The 16,769-nt window shown below is 40.5% G+C and overlaps 2 protein-coding genes across 7 annotated transcripts in view; both read right to left on the reverse strand.

The window, feature by feature from the left end:
- Positions 1-857, reverse strand: part of TTC17 (tetratricopeptide repeat domain 17) — a 138,470-nt gene extending 137,613 nt beyond the window's left edge. For all 3 annotated transcript variants that reach the window (XM_025356229.1, XM_025356227.1, XM_025356230.1), the window contains exon 1: positions 635-857. In XM_025356229.1, the coding sequence (XP_025212014.1) occupies positions 635-793 (159 nt within the window). In that variant the 5' untranslated portion in view covers positions 794-857. The remainder of the gene's footprint in view (positions 1-634) is intronic.
- Positions 858-8,985: 8,128 nt separating this feature from the next.
- Positions 8,986-16,769, reverse strand: part of API5 (apoptosis inhibitor 5) — a 32,303-nt gene continuing 24,519 nt past the window's right edge. For 3 of the 4 annotated variants that reach the window (XM_025355430.1, XM_025355432.1, XM_025355429.1), the window contains one exon: positions 8,986-11,091. In XM_025355430.1, coding sequence (XP_025211215.1) covers positions 11,069-11,091 — 23 coding nt within the window. In that variant the 3' untranslated portion in view covers positions 8,986-11,068. Of the gene's footprint in view, positions 11,097-16,769 lie in introns of all 4 variants that reach the window. The other variant, XM_025355428.1, reaches the window with a different exon arrangement.

Genomic DNA, 16,769 nt, shown 5'->3' on the forward strand with positions numbered 1-16,769 from the left:
TGAAAAGATGCAGGCAACGCCACCAGCGGCATCTTCAAGCATTCTTTGGGAAGGGGAGTGTTTCTATATTGTTTCTAATGAGCCACTGCTGACCTAAGTAACGGTACAAGCTGAAACCAACACAGCCAGAAACGAAATCCACCATGTGGTAGACGAGACTAGGGGAGCAGCATGAATGGTCCACAGGCTAGGGGTGCAAAAGCTGTCACACACCCTGGGACTCGCGCACACCCTGGCGCTGCCACCTGCTTTCTATTTCCTCGGGGAGGGCCGGTGACGCGTGAGCCCGAGAAGCACCAAAGGCAGCAATCCTGAAATCTGTGATTTCTAAACCCCGAGCCAAAGAACGGTCCGTAGGGCCCGTCCCCCGCAGCTGGGCGACTCTTCCCCACGCGGCGCGCGACCCGCGAGGTGGAAGGGTGAGAACTTCCAGGCGGCCAAACGAGGACCAGGAGACAAGTGGGGAGCGGGAAGTGCCTAGTCCGAATGCAGGGAGGCCGGGGTCGCGGTGCCACCACAGTGTGAAGGTAGGCTGGGGGCGGGGCCGCGCGGAGCCCAACAGCCAGGGGCCAAGCAGGGGAATCCCCCCGGGGCGAGGGCGGGCACGGGCGAAGAGGGACGCCCCGGCCGCTACCTGCTGCTGGATCTTCCCGTCCTCCGTGACGACCCAGTGCGTGGTGGCGAAGGCCCCTCGTGCCGCCACACTCAGCAAGGTTGAAAGGCTGAGGAGCCAGCCTGGGCCGGAGCAAGGCGGCAGCTCGTACCGGCCACGGACCCCTACTGCCACCGCCATCTTGCCCCCCCGGCCGGGCCACTCACACCGGAAGCGGAAGCTAGTCTCCGGCGCCTGCCATCTTGGAAAGGTCGGCGCTGGAGGAGGAGCAGGAGGAGGAGTCGAGAGACGTCGCTCGCTGATTATCAGGTTTCCTCCTCCTGGGTTTGGGCGGCCAGGAAGCGCGACATTCGGCTCTTCTCCCAGCTTGGCTTCAGGGATGGAGACCACTTTTTAGTTATTGTTTTTCTGTGGGTGGTTCGATCTCGGAGCGTGGGAACCGGAAGGAGAGAAAAGCAGTGGCTTAGGTGGAGCTTAAGCAGAAGTGAGAGGAGTCAGTTTTGTTGTTTTTTAAATCTTTGATTTTTCATTTTATTTCTGGTAAATAGTTGGGGAACAAAAGGTGTGCTTTCGAACCACCTATGGGAAGAGAGGTGTTGCTTTTATTCTTAAAGTCTCACAATACTGGAAGCTTCAGAATGGAGACGGTTGTTAGTCTAGCGCACCGCTGCCCGGTAATGCGAGCCACGTGTGCAATGTAAAATATAGAGGGAAGTAATCCTACTAGTACATTTTATTTAGCTCAAAATACACAAAATGTAAATTCAATGTGGTCGGTACACATCATTGAGGTAGTTTCCTTTTTTTTTTTTTTTTCCACTAAGTCTTGGAAATCGGTATTTTACACTGACGGCTTATCTAGTCATATTTCAGGGGCTTAATAGCCGCATGTGCCTACAGTACTGGTCAGCACACGTCTAAGCTAGAGGTCTAGGTCTGGAGACCAGAAGCATTGGCATCACCTGGGAGCTTTTAGACATGCACATTCTCGGCTCTTCTCCCTCTCCCCTGCAACCTGCCGAATCAGACTACATTTTAGCAACAGCCTCAGGTGACTGGTATACATATTAAAGTTTGAGACCCACTTCCCTCTAGCGAACCAGCAGGCAGGCAGATGACAAGCTTGGCTGCCAGCTTCTTGCTAGATACGTCATTTTAGGTCTTTCAAGATTGTCCTCTGTGTTTGTTATTTAAGGTTGGTATGCTTTTGGTTTTCTCCTTGGGAAAAGAAGGATGAAAATATTGTTTAACCGCTTCCCTACACAAGTGTATGCGGGAGAGCAATTGCTAAGTGTTTAAATACCACACTATAGAAATATAGAAACAACCACAGCATTGGTTTTTTCATGTTGTTGTTTTTTCTTCATTCCAGGAACAGCTTTTTTTAAAGACCTGAAGACTGAACATTCATTTCATTAAAAATATATGGCTTATTTGCTTTTTGCCTGGTACTCTGATAGTCTCTGGGTTTGGAAATGTCACCATTGAGCAGTGTGCAATATAGTGAGATATTATTGGCAGGTTAACAATTAAAATACAGGATAATGGGGGTGTATGAAGGCATATGTACAGGAGAGAGCAACCAACCAGGTGAAAAAAGGCTTGGAGCTCAGGTACTGGTTCAGGCAGAATAATAAGTGAAAAGGTGAAGTCAGCTGGGCTCGGTGGCTCACGCCTGTAATCCCAGCAGTTTGGGAGGCCGAGGTGGGTGGATCACGAGGTCAGGAGTTCGACCTGGCCAAGATGGTGAAACCCCGTCTCTACTAAAAATACAAAAATTAGCCGGGCGTGGTGGTGGGCACCTGTAATCCCAGCTACTCAGGAGGCTGAGGCAGAGAATTGCTTGAACACTAGGAGGAGGGGATTGCAGTGAGCCGAGATCACACCACTGCACTCCAGCCTGGGAGACAGAGCGAGAATCCGTCTCAAGAAAAGAAAAGGTGAAGTCAGTGGCATGTTGTAAGAGTTTCTTTCTTAGAGTTTAGACATAGGCAACAGGGAGTGTTTCAGAATTTTATTTTATTGTTTGTTTATTTTTTTGAGACGGAATCTCGCTCTGTCGCCCAGGCTGGAGTGCTGGAGTGCAGTGGCACGATCTTGGTTCACTGCAAGCTCTGCCTCCCGGGTTCACGCCATTCTCCTGCCTCAGCCTCCGGAGTAGCTGGGACTACAGGCGCCCGCCGCTACACCCGGCTAATTGTTCGTATTTTTTAGTAGAGACGGGGTTTCACTGTGTTAGCCAGGATGGTCTTGATCTCCTGACCTCGTGATATGCCGCCCTCCTTGGCCTCCCAGAGTGCTGGGATTACAGGCGTGAGCCACCGCGCCCAGCCTCAGAATTTTAAAATAGAGAAGTGGCAAATGATGGAATCCCTTTGGTCTCAGCATCTTACTTTGGGGGCATAGAGGTCAACCCTCTTTCTTGTGTATAAAGCTGACATCATCATCATCATCTAACATTTCTTGAGTGTTTAATACATCCTGGGTCCTGTACATGCATAGTTCCTATTAATCATCACAACTTACCGAGCTCTGGCTAGTTAAGTAAGTTGGCCAAGATCGTATTGCTAAGTGGTAGAGCTCAGGTTTGGACTCAGAGCCACCTGACTCTAGATCTGAGAACCTGAAAATGAATGAAGGATAGTGAGGAATTTGAGAAAGTCCCCAGCATCACATATTTTGCTATCAGTAATTTCGTCGACCTTCACAAGTTAACCTCTAAAGGGGTGGAATTACAGCTTCTATAGCTTTATTATACCACCTACCTATTTTCTGTAGATAACTCTTATCTTTTGAGATCCTGTATTAGTTTTCTAATGCTGTGTAACAATTGCCACAAACTTAGCTTAACACATTATCTGACAGTTTCCTTGGGGCAAGAGTCTTCTGGTGTGGTGTGACTGAGTTCTCTGCTCAGTGTCACAAGGCTCATATTAAGGCTTCAATCTCATCTAAGGCTTGGGGGTCCTCAGTCAAGCTCATTCTTCAAGTCCTTGGCAGAATTCAACGTATTGCGAATGTAGGACTGAGGGCTCCATTTTGTTACTGGCTGCTGATTGTGGCCATTAACAAACACTGAGGCTACCCACAATTTTCTGCCATTGTGGCTCTCACAATGGCAGTTATTCCTTGAAGGCAAGCAGGAGAATATTTCCACTGCTGAAATCTCTTGAATTCCTCTATCTCTAAGCCCAGACTTAAAGGGCTCATGTGAGTTGATAAGGTCTATCTGAATAATATCCCTTTTTATTAACCTCAGATCAACTGGTTAGTAACTTTAATGCTGTCTGCAAAAATTTTGTTTGCCATATAACATTATCTTAGTCCATTTTGCCTTGTTATAACAGAATACCTAAAGCTGGGCAATTTATAAAGAAAAGAGGTTTAATTGGCTTATGATTCTGGTGGCTGAAAAGTCCAAGATTGGGCAGCTGCATCTGGTAAGGGCCTCACACTGCTTCCACTTAGGGAGGAAAGCAGAAGGGGAGTGGGTGTGCATAGAGATCACATGTTAAGAGAAGCAGCAAGAGAGAGAAATCAAGAAAGCCAAACTCTTTAACAACCCACGCTCATGAGAACTAATTCATTCCTGAGAGAGCAAGAACTCACCCCTGCACCCTGCCCCACCGTGAGGGCATTAATCTGTTCATGACAGATCCACCCCCATTACCCAGAAACCTCCCCATCTCCCAACAGTGCCACATTGGGTACCAAATTTCAACATGAGTTTTGGCGGGCCCTAAGCACATCCAAACCTATAATCACAGGAGTGATATCGTATTCATGTTTTCCCCACACAGTCAAGTTAGGAAATTTCCCCCTTTTCTACTCTATTAAGGTGAAATAGACAAAAACTGTATATATTTAGTGTACAACATGATGTTTTAATATATGTGGGGGAGATTTTATGAGGTTAAGGACCATTGGGGATCATCTTAGAATTTTGCCTACCACAGATCCTGACTGCCAAGTACCATTCTTCTAGTCTTTCACTGAACTGTTTTAAGTATCACAGACTAATTTAGACATACTTTTGCTCCTGTTCCCTGCCTAAAATCCTTTCCTCATGCTGCTTTCTCAAATCTATTTAAGATACAGTTGAAATCCTAGCCTGCAAAAATGTCTGTCAACTTGTTTGCTGCCTCTGAATTCTGTAGCAGTAACATGACAATACTATGCTGCTGTGTGATATTATTTTATAAACTTTGAACACCCAAACTTCAGTGGTTCTTGCAAAAGTTCTTAGTTCTAATATGGTGAGACAGAACACTCAAACAGTAAGTCAGGCAAAGCAAATTTTTTACGAATAGGCAGCAAAGATACACAGAAATGGAGGATCCATGGTTAGCTGATCCCATGGCTCAGGAAAGCTGCCCTGGGCAGATAGATAGAGCCTCATCTGCATATGCCCCATGTTGCAGCACAGATGAGGGACTCCAAAAACACTTTGGGTTTTATACCCTGGATATGACTGAGATTGCTGAGTACAAGTGTTGCAGAACATCCTGTTTTAGGAAAAATGAGGACACGGCCCAGGTTGTTCTGGAAGCTTCCTCCTTATCTCAGAATGTTGCATTCTCAGTACATTCTGCCTGAAAATTGCAAGCAAGTGGGGGAAGAGTTGGCATGGCCAAGGCCATCCAGGGACCTGTCATCTTGCAATTCTTTAATTACCTACACTAGCAACTGAGGGCAGGAAGCATTTCCTATACTAACATTTTTATCTTCCTTGGAGTTTCCGTACAAAATAGTTACAGGTTTTTAGCTCCCCCAAATGTAGCATTCCCATTTTGTGTGAATAAAACAGTTAAATATCTTAACCTAAATAAAATTGTTCCTACTAATTTTCTACATCCAGATCACTTGTCCCCGTTCTTTTATTCTGTTGTTCTGATGTTTCTTTTTTCATTATACTTTTCCTTAGATGAAACTTACAGAAATACAGGATGGCAGTTGACAAAATTGCTGACATCCCAAATTGTGATTCAATTCTTAGTTCAATAAATGATAGGCAAGCCCCTAACTGCATGTAATTTAGTCTTTGAACATATTTTAGCAAATAGGTCTTTTATTTACTATCACTATAAATCATAGAATTCTTGAAGTTATTAGTTAGAATTCATTCTGTTGATAGAATGAATGATCTTTCTGGATTAACTTCCTCCCTTGGGCCACGTTACCTGAAAATTGCAAAGGATTTACATACTGCCTGCTCCTTAGAGAAAATATTTAAGATATAAATACTCCTAGGGAGGATGGTAACACTCTGGCTTACATTCTGTTATCTTTTGCTTTATAATAAAACCAACATAAGTCTTAGAGGTTTAAATTTTAATTCTTAAAACATGATTTTGGTCTCAGCTGGGTGGTTCTTCTGCTAACTCCTGGTGTTAGCTGGGGTCACTCTTAAGGCTGCATTCAACTAGGAGCTCAGCTGAGGCTGAAATGTTCCAAACTGGCTCCAACACGTCTGGTGCTTTAGTTGGAGTGATTGAAATGGCTGGGGGTAGCTGGGCCTCTCTCAGACAAGGTAGTTACACAGGCTTCTTACAGGGTGGCTCAGGGTGCTGAAAGAATAAAAGGAAGCTGCTAGGCTCTCAGAGGGTCAAGGCCCCAGAAGTGGCAAAGCATCACTTATGCATTCTTCTGGTTAAGGAAAGTAACAAGCTTAGCCCAAATTCAAGTGTGGATGGAAACAGACTCATCTTGATAGGAGAAGCAGCATGTTTGAGTAGGAATGGAATTATTGGCATCCTACTACATATAATTAAGTCTTTAAGAGCAATTTTGAATTAATGGGAAGCAGGGTCGGGGGGAACAGGTTGGAAAGGAGCCTGGTTATAGCAAGAGGGCTTTACTTGTGTAACTCCTCAACATCAATATGCACAGTGAGTGAAGAGGATTTTTTAAAGGGAGGTAGAGGATACCTAATATAGTAATTTCATTTAGAAATCATTTGTCAAATAGATCAGGGAGTCTGAAGTATGAGGGCTACCACGGATGAGACCAAGGATTCAAACTCACAGTGACACTAGGGCTGCTCTGAGGATAGCAAGATAGTCATCTTAGGTTTTTATTGATATGTTAGATTTTATATTAGTTTAAGCTTTAGTTTCCATCACATTGATTACAATGATCTCTCTCCTGCTGTCTTTTACCCACCTACTGAGGAAGCACATAATAGGTGGTCCTGTAACCAACTTGAGAGGAAAGGCATCCCAAGGAGGGTCAAATTTATTCAGACCTGAATCAGCCAGATAAATGGGCAGAGTCAAGGAACCATGATTTTCCAGAGGAAAAATGCCCTAATGTTAGAAAGAGCATGGTGTTAACTGTCAGTTACTGAAAGCAGTTCACTATTGTAGTAGTGGATGAATTTAGGACTTCTGAGGTCAAGGTTAGGAATCTTAGAACTTGGAGATAGCCCATTCTCTAGCACAGCTTGGCACATTCTTAAAAGCCAGGTGTCCTGCAGATTTTGTTGCCTTGATCTCAAATGCTTTTCCTTGAGGTCTTTACGAGGCTGGCTTGGTATCATTATCCAGGTCTCAGCTCAAATCAATTACTCAGAGGCTTTTTTCTGACCATTCTTTCTATACTAGCTGAAGCACAATAGAATGCTTCAGTATCCTTATAGCACTTACTACTCTGGTACAGGCTTAAGTTTGTCAGGATCTGCATAAGAGTATGTAAATTCCATGAGTTTGCCTGTTTTGTTCACTACTGTATCCTCTAGGCTTAAAACAGTGCCTTCAACTTACTATGAGTTGAAAGCTTACTATGTACAAAACACTGTTCTGGATGTTTGGGATTATGAATCAACAACATGCAAAAATCTTTACTTTTGTTGCATTTTAGCCACATTATATTCTAGCAGTAGGGGACAGATAGGATTGAGGTTAGCTTCGAGGACGTGAAAAAGGAGTTAGATGTGTGGATATAAGGAACAGTGACTAGAGGGGACAGCTAGCTAATGCAAGGGCTGTAAGGCAGGAGGATGTCTTTGGCCTGCATGAAGCTAACTGGCTGAGGCAGAGTGAACAAGGGTAAGAATAGCAGCTGAGGTCAGAATTAAAAGCCATGGTAATGTTTTTGATTATTATTTTGAAATGGGGAGCCAGTGAACAATTTCTGGCAGAAAATTAGATGTCTCTGCTGCTGTGTTTTGAGCAGATTGTAGAGAGTTAAGGTAACAGCAGGGAGATCAATTAGGAGGTTATTATGAAACTCCAGGCAAGAAATAATGGGGATACAAATTTGGCATTCCTTAGCTATAGGCCTGGAAGACCAGGCATGGTGGCTCATGCCTGTAATCCCAGCACTTTGGGAGGCCGAGGCTGGTGGATCACCTGATGTCGGGAGTTCGAGACCAGCCTCACCAACACGGTGAAACCCCGTCTCTACTAAAAATACAAAAAACTAGCTGGGCTTGGTGGCAGACACTTATAATCCCAGCTACTTGGGAGGCTGAGGCAGGAGAATCGCTTGAACCTGGGAGGCGGTGGTTGCTGTGAGCCGAGATCACACCACTGCACTCCAGCCTGGGCGACAAGAGCGAAACTCTGTCTCAAGAAAAAAAAAAGCTGTAGGCCTGGATGTGATCACCTTATCCTGATCCACTTAAAATCCGACTTTCCCACACTCACAACCATCCTTGTTGCTACTTCAGGAACACTTTCATAAAGCCTGGCAGTTAAATTACTAAGTTCCAACTTGCTTTGCACATTATATGAAGATAGAAATGATTTATTTAATGATGATTCGGCAATTATCTGATGTTTTGCTTTGGTTAAAAAAAAAAAAACACACACAAATCTTTTTTTTCAGGTTATATTAGCTCCTAAAAATAAATTCAAATCAGAACTTTGAAGGATCAAAATTAAAGATAATTTACCAAATTGATGACTGAACTCCTTATAGGCCGAGCATGGTGGCTCACGCCTATAATCCCAGCACTTTGGGAGGCCAAGGCGGGCGGATCACGTGGTCAGGAGATTGAGACCATCCTGGCTAACACAGTGAAATCCCGTCTCTACTAAAAATACAAAAAATTAGCCAGGCGTGGTGGTGGGCACCTGTAGTACCAGCTACTTGGGAGGCTGAGGCAGAAGAATGGCGTGAACCCGGGAGGTGGAGCTTGCAGTGAGCCAAGATCGTGCCACTGTACTCCAGCCTGGGCGACAAAGCAAGGCTCTGTCTCAAAAAAAAAAAAAAACAAAAAAACAATAAAGACTGAACTCCTTGAAGGTAGAGAGCAGTTCTTGTCCATCTTTATATTTTCAGCCTATTGGCACAGTAGAAGCAATCAATAAATGTTAATGAATATCCAAGAATCTGAAGTTACCATAATTATAACACATCAAGACACAAAACAAAATTACAAAAGGAAATTTATTTCAAAAGCATAAGGGGACATTTACATTTAAACAAGGTGATAAACAGGTGTCTTGCAAAAGAAAAAAAAATCCATGGCATTAAGTTTTTCATTCAAATTCGGAAGCAAAAATAACCTAACTTGTGCACTATTGCCTTAGGAAAGGGAAGGGGAAGGGTGAGGGATAAGTGAACAGTCAACTCAGTATCAAACTTGAGAAAGTAAAGTCACTTCTGTGCAGTTTTGAGTCTACAAATATGCTTATAAAGAGGAAAAGTGGTAAAATTATACTTAATGTTCAAATTTATTTAGTTGTAGTCTCAATACAATTTCTGTACTTGAAATGGCTTTGGGCCACTGGCTGATCTATCTCTGAGGTCCAGATTAGCTGGTCGTTTTCAAATGGCAATTTTATATTCCTTTGTTCAGATTCCAAGGGAGTTTAGGTTCAGCTCATGGTCTTTAGGAATGTTTAGAGATTATTGCCACCACTCCATAGCCAAGCTGACCAACTTTTGCTCACTTGTATCATTCTAGTCTTTCAAAACTATTTTCCCCATACACATGTGCAGTAATTCTAATAAAGGAGTTTTGCCTCCTCTGCAGTGTAGAGGTAATGGTAATGAAGACACCTGCATTGGAATCACAAACTATTCCTCAAAAAATACATCAGACTACTAGAAATGTCATTCAGGCAGCTGATTTGAATAGCAAACTTGGGGAGGGAAGATTAACTGTGAAACAAAAATATACAAAACATTCAAATGCAGAACAAAGGGTCTATGCTACTAAAAATGCCCATGACATTAAACACTCCACAAACCCCCCATCTCTCTGTTGTTTTAACCTAAAAATTCTATTGGCTAACTTATACAATAATTTTGATTAATAACCTGAGAAGTTAAAATTTTGAAAGTGGCAAAAGCAAACCGAGAGAGCATCCCTTACTTATTGGTACCATGTTATCAAGTCACTTTTTCTGGGTAGCCCTGGTTATTAAATCTCCAAATTCTAAATTATACTATCTCTTCCTGTAGAAACCTGTATGTACATCAAATTCAGTATTTTGGTTGTATTTCACCAATAGCAACTCCAATTTATCTTTGAAAATGCAGTCTTTATTTTTAGTTTTAAATAACAATAATCATGTAAGTGCAACTGACTTAGAATCCCTTGCTAGTGGGAGTAAAAACCTAAATAACAAGTTAACGGATTCAGCCTCAAAAGGATAATCACTGTGTCAGACTACCCGTTCCTGGAATTTAAAAAGTGATTTATGTTGTGTAGTCAAGTTTCACAGCATGCATATATATATATATACACACACACACACACACATATGCTTATGTATGTATGTATATTATACATACACATTTCTATTCAAATAGTAAGATTCCATATTCAAAAGTTTGTATCACAATATATGGAAAAGAATTAAGTAAGCAGTGCAAAGCAACTTACTTTCTCCTAAAAATGTAATGTCATTCCTATATTTTAAGAAAGCTATGTAAGTATTTTGCTTTTATGACACTAGGTAGGAATGCTGCACCACTGCCCAGCAGCTTTATTAAACAATTAAAACAAAATGTTAAGATTGACCATTACTCTTCTCCATATATTGGGCAAAAAACTAAGAGGGAAGAGGAAAATCAGTAACCTTTCAAAACTGATGATCTTTATCAGCAGAACTAGACTGAATTTCATTACATTTTAGAATGAACAGCTCTCAACAACAAATTATCAAGATGTTTAAAAGTAAAAGATTCACAAGTTGAAGTCTGAATAATGATACTGCAAAAACAAGTCAAGATTGCAGACAAAGCATCCAAAAATATCACTGTGGTTTTACCTTGGACACAACCATGGTCTGTTACAAAAGTAGATCATACATACAAAGGTATAAAGAACATTAAGTTTTTAGCTGAAGGCAGCAGTCTGTTTAAAGGGACATCCCCGGCAATCCAATGAGTAGTAGAATTTAAGTATATTAAGCTCATGACAATGCTGAAGAATGCTGATGTCTTATTCAGTAGAGTCTTCCCCGACTACGATTTCCTCGTGTGCCCCAACCTCGGCCACCTCTACTTCCCCTGAAGGCTCCTCTCTGCTCTACGAAAAAGCGAACAAGGGTTTAGGTCTTGCTTAGGATTTCATGGTACAGCAAACGCAGAAGAAATGTAGCTCATAACTGAATACAGCAGTAGGCCCTGTAAGAACAGAACTAATATTCTGCTGTTCCATCTACAAATTTAGCCTGCCTATAAAACAAGAGCAACATATATACTGAAGTACATAAGGGAAGGTACCAACTACATTTGTGATAGTTCCTTAATTAAATGTATCCCAGTAACAAAGTCGTTTCAAGGTGATGTTATGATAACTACACTTTTTTTTGGAGGGTCTTGCTGTGTTGTTCAGGCTTGAGTGCAGTGGTGCGTTCACAGTTCAGTTCACCATAACACTGAACTGGACTAGTGATCTTTCTGCCTCAGACTCCCCAGTAGCTAGGTCTACAGATGCACACCACGTTTTTTTTTTTTTTTCTTTCTTTCTTTCTTTCTTTCTTTTTGTAGCGACAGGGTCTCATTATGTTGCCAGGTGGATCTCAAACTGCGGGCTTCAAGGGATCGTCCTGCCTCAATGCTGGGACTACAGGTGTGAGCCACTATGCCCTGCCTGTACACTTTTTAAAAAACTTAATTCTTCAAATTCACAAATAATAATTCTACATATTCATGGGGTAGCATATTTTGGTACAAAGAATGTATAGTTATCAGCTCAGGGTAACAAGCATATCCATCATCTCAAACACCTATAATTTCTTCGTGTTGGGAACATTCATTATCCTATTTGAAAGTATATATAGTCATGCTATAGTGGTACAGAAAACTAAGACTTATTCCTATGTTATTTTGCATTCTCCCTCAAATCTCTCCCTATCCCTTCCTTCCCCCTATCTTCTCAGCCTATAGTATGTGCTATCCTACTTTTTACTTCTATAGGATTAACTTTTTAAAACTTCCAGAAGTGAGAACATGCATTAATTTTCCATTGCTGGCTTATTTCACCTACTATAAAGTCCTCCAGTTCCTTCCATGTTGCTGCAAATGAAAGGACATTTTTTTTTTTTTTTATGGCTGGATAGTATCCCATTGTGTATAATACCACATCTTGTTTATCCATTCATCTGCGGATGCATCTGTTGATTCTGGGTTGATTCCACATCTTGGCCAATGAATAGTGCTACAATGAACATGGGGGTGCAAATGTCTGACTTTTACTTTTAATCATATTTACATGATTTACATATGATTAAATATGTAAATGATAAATCTCTTCACTGAACTTTCAAACTTCCTCATTGTGGTTTTGATATGCATTACCCTGATGCTTAGTAATGTTTAGAATTTTTTCATACATTGGCCATTTGTATGTCTTCTTTTGAGAAATGTCTGTTCAGATCATTTGCCCATTTTTAATCTACATTTGTTTTGCTATTAAGATGTTTGAATATCTTCTATATTCTGAATATTAATCCTCTGTTGGATGAGGAGGTTACAAATATTTTCTCCCATTCTGTAAGTTGTCTTTTCACTGCTGATGGTTTCCTTTGCTGCACAGAAGCTTTTTAATTTGATATGATCCCACTGGTTTATGTTTTTGTTGCCTGTGCCTTTAGGTCTTAGTCTTAAAATCTTTTCCCAGACCAATGTCCTGAAGTGCTTCTCCTGTTTTCTCTTATGGTAGTTTTATTGTTTTAGGTCTTACATTTAGGTCTTTGATCCATTTTGAGTTGATTTTTGTACAGGGTGGGAGGTGGGGATCTAGTTTCATTCTTCTGCATATGGATACCCAGTTTTCTCAGCACGATTTATTGAAGAGACTATCCCTTTTTTTTGTCCTTCCAATGAGTGTTCTTGCTTCCTTTGTAAAAAATCAGTTGGCTTTCTGGTTCTCTGTTCTGTTCCATTGGTCTGTATCTACTTTTATGCCAGTATCATGCCGTTTTGGTTACTACATCTTTGATTTATATTTTGAGATCTGGTAGTGTGATAAATCCAGCTCTGTTCTTTTTGCTCAGGATTGCTTTGGCTATTTGGGGTCTTGTGGGTCTATATAAATTTTCAGAATTTTTTTTGGTGGCAATTTCTCTGAAGAATGTCATTGTTATTTTGATAGAAGTTATATTGAATCTGGAGATCACTTTGGGTAGCATGGTCATTTAAAATATATTGATTCCTCTAGTTGATGAGTATGGAGTGTCTTTCAATTTGTTTGTATCCCCTTCAATTTCTCTCATCAGTGTTTTATAGTCTTCCTTGTATAGAAACCTCTTCCAGGCCGAGCGCAGTGGCTCACGCCTGTAATCCCAGCACTTTGGGAGGCCAAGGCGGGTGGATCATGAGATCAGGAGATCGAGACTATTCTAGCTAACACGGTGAAACCCTGTCTCTACTAAAAATACAAAAAATTAGCCGGGCGTGGTGGCCGGCACCTGTAATCCCAGCTACTCAGGAGGCTGAAGCAGGCGAATGGCCTGAACCCGGGAGGCGGAGCTTGCAGTGCGCCAAGATGGCGCCACTGCACTCCAGCCTGGGCGACAGAGTGAGACTCTGTCTCAAAAAAAAAAAAAAGAAGAAACCTTTTCCATTCTTGGTTAATTTATTCCTAGATTTTTTTTCATAGCTATTATAAATGGGATTACCTTGATTTCTTTTTCGGCTAGTTCATTGTTCATGCATAGAAGTGCTACTGATTTTTGTATACTAATTTTGTATCTTCTAACTTTTCAAAATTTATCAGTTTTATGAGTTTTTTGGTAGAATCTTTAGTTTGTTTTTTTTTTTTTTTTAAATATATATATAACATCATGTCGTCTGCAAAGAGAAACAATTTGACTTCTTTCCAGTTTGGATGGCCTTTATTTCTTTCTCTTGTCTATCTGCTCTGGCTATGACTTCGGTAACAACTTCTTAGTTCTTTATTTTATTGTCTATCATTACTAAAGGTAACTTATATAACTATGAAAAATAAATTATCAATTTTGAAAATCAGGTGAGACTAAAAAAATGTCCCTCTGAATGCAATAAATATGCAATTTTTGTTTTGATCACAGTATTTCACGCAACTGGACTCACACAAATGTAGATCTAAATGCTGAGTTTTTTTCACTGCTTTACCAGCTACATAAGCTTCTCAAAGTACTGCCAAAAAGGTGCTATGTGTGTATGTGCCTCTGAGTGTGTTTCAGCTACTGATATAAACTAAGCATATCTTTTGCTGAAAAATCAAGTCACTTGTGTTATACAGTAGAACAAGTCTCTCTGATCCATTGGTCAGTCACTTTTAGAGCCACAAAGGTGTCGTCCCCGTGAAGAAAACTGATTGAAGTTATCAGCAAGGCTGGACTTTTAATCATATGTAAATGAGATCAAATCTTTTCATTAACTTCTAAACTTCCTCATTATAGCAATCTTGTTAGCAGCAATAGAGAGAGCTTGGTTTTGCTATTTTTGATCCACAATCTTGGAGGCTTGAAAAATACCTTTTCAGTCAATATTGCAATAAATTATTTTGCCATTATGTCTTATTAGGGCGATGTCTTGATGTCCTTTTTTACCCCCCTTTCTGCAGAAAGAAAAGTAATTCAATTCTAAGACAGGAAACTCACTGGACCTTTCCCCGATTTGGCTAATATTTATCTGCATAATAGAATGGGTCTGATTCAAAGTCACCTTCTTATGCCATGACACATTTTTACAAGTTGATTAGTATGCAAACCATTTGAAAATGAAATCATTATGTTTATTATTCTAGTGAACACATTCAGAAAATCAGAAGTGGTTTCTCCAAGGGCAAGAAGCTCCCAGAGACAGACGCAGTAACTATGGGGGCATTAAAGTAGTGCAGTAGCCTTTTGTGGGCCATGACTTCTACATTTTTGACTGTTCAGACTTAGAGCCACCTGTGCAGATGCCTGCACATTTCACCCTACCATACTCATTATTCACACCAACACACTTAACACTGTCATAGATACCATTATTAGCTTTAAGCTAAAAGACTACTACAATCCACTCTTTCAATTTTAGTATGAATTTGGATTACACTCTATTCAGCTGTACCTAATCAGGAAATTAAATACACTGTATGAAGGTACTATTTGACGTAGTTATCTTTTCTATATTGGCTAATGCTTTTTTACCTCCAATTGATACAGCCATTTCTATAGTACAGAGATTCACCAAATTTTCTTCTTTTTGAGGAGCTTCATCCTAAAAATACTTCTGCATTTTCATGATCTTTTCAATGGTTTCAAGCTTACTTTTTTTTTTTAACTCACTGCTCAGTTTAATTTAACTCAGTTTAAATTAAACTTTAAGGATTATTTTTATATTCCAAAAAGTAAAGAACACAAGTCACAAAATGTAGAACATTTAGTACTTTTAGGTTACTGGGGAACTTTGTGCACTGGAAGGAAAACTAAACATGGGTATATGTTTATGAATGCACCGGGAAGTTGAACTAATTTGTGAGAACCAATACCATGTTTGTAAAGCAAAAAACAGAGATACTGGTTAGTAAAGCAATAAACTTGGATACTGAGAACTACTTTCATTTCAATAGGTGAAATAAAGTCAAGCAAATGCTTCAAATTTTGTTGTGAGAATACCGATGACCTGATCACATTAAATTCTTAAATGTAAAATAATTGCAGAAATTCATTGTTCTTTCCAATAAGAAGAGTCAGATTTTAGTTTGCTTTTGCATGTTTACTTTGCTTTGCCCTTCTGTTATTTTGAAGACTGGGAATAACTGAAGTAGTGACTCCTGGATTTTTGTCTTGAGTAAAACTTTGCTTATGTTTTTCACATTGACAGTTGTTTTTGTTTCTTTTTAAAAAACACTGTATACAATCTAAAGTGTCAGATTTTTCACATTCTTTTTCCACAAGCATTATATCACCTGATTCTCACTATTGAGCAGGCAATGAGTTTCACACAATAGAATCCTCATGTAAAATCAAATTGACTTGCCCAATAAAAAGGAGTACAATTCTTGTATTGCCACAGCTCTTGATTACTCTCATTAAAGCCACATTCTCCCAGTATGTGAGATAACTGTTGATTTTAAGAACGGTACTGTTAGACACATTAAATCATACAAGTGACAGAGAACAATGTGATTCAACCAAGTAACAGAGAATCCTTTCCCCTTACAAAATACTTTCACAAACATTGTTATTAGAAGGCTGTAAAAGCTGTTACCTCATTTTCAGATAAGAGGCAAGGAGATGCACATTTACATACTGTTATGTAAGTAAAAGAGTTCAGTGATCATCCTTAAAGATGTCTCAGAGTCTGGAGGGGAGGGGTTCATATTTCAGTCTAAAATTGGCTTTCTATAATCTGTTTACTCAAACATAAGAAGAATTCAACTGTTACAGAAGTAATTTACTGTTACAATTATCTCACCTTGGAAACAAAATTACAGGTATGGTTCAGAATCTACTTTTTTTTTTTTTTAATTTTAAGAGACAGGGTCTTGCTTGGTCACGCAGGCTGGAGTGCAGTGGCACCATCATAGCTTACAGCAGCTTTGGCTCCTGGGCTTCAGCGATCCTCCTGCCTCTTGCCTCCCGAGTAGCTGGGACTACAAGTGCGTGCCACCATACCCAGCTAATTTTGAAATTTTTTGTAGAAATGGGGTCTTGCTTTGTTTCCCCAGGCTGGCCTCAAACTCTTGGGCTCAAGTGATCCTCCCACCTTGGCCTCCCCAAAG

Source organism: Theropithecus gelada, chromosome 14, assembly GCF_003255815.1.
Source record: "Theropithecus gelada isolate Dixy chromosome 14, Tgel_1.0, whole genome shotgun sequence".
Lineage (NCBI taxonomy): Eukaryota > Metazoa > Chordata > Mammalia > Primates > Cercopithecidae > Theropithecus > Theropithecus gelada.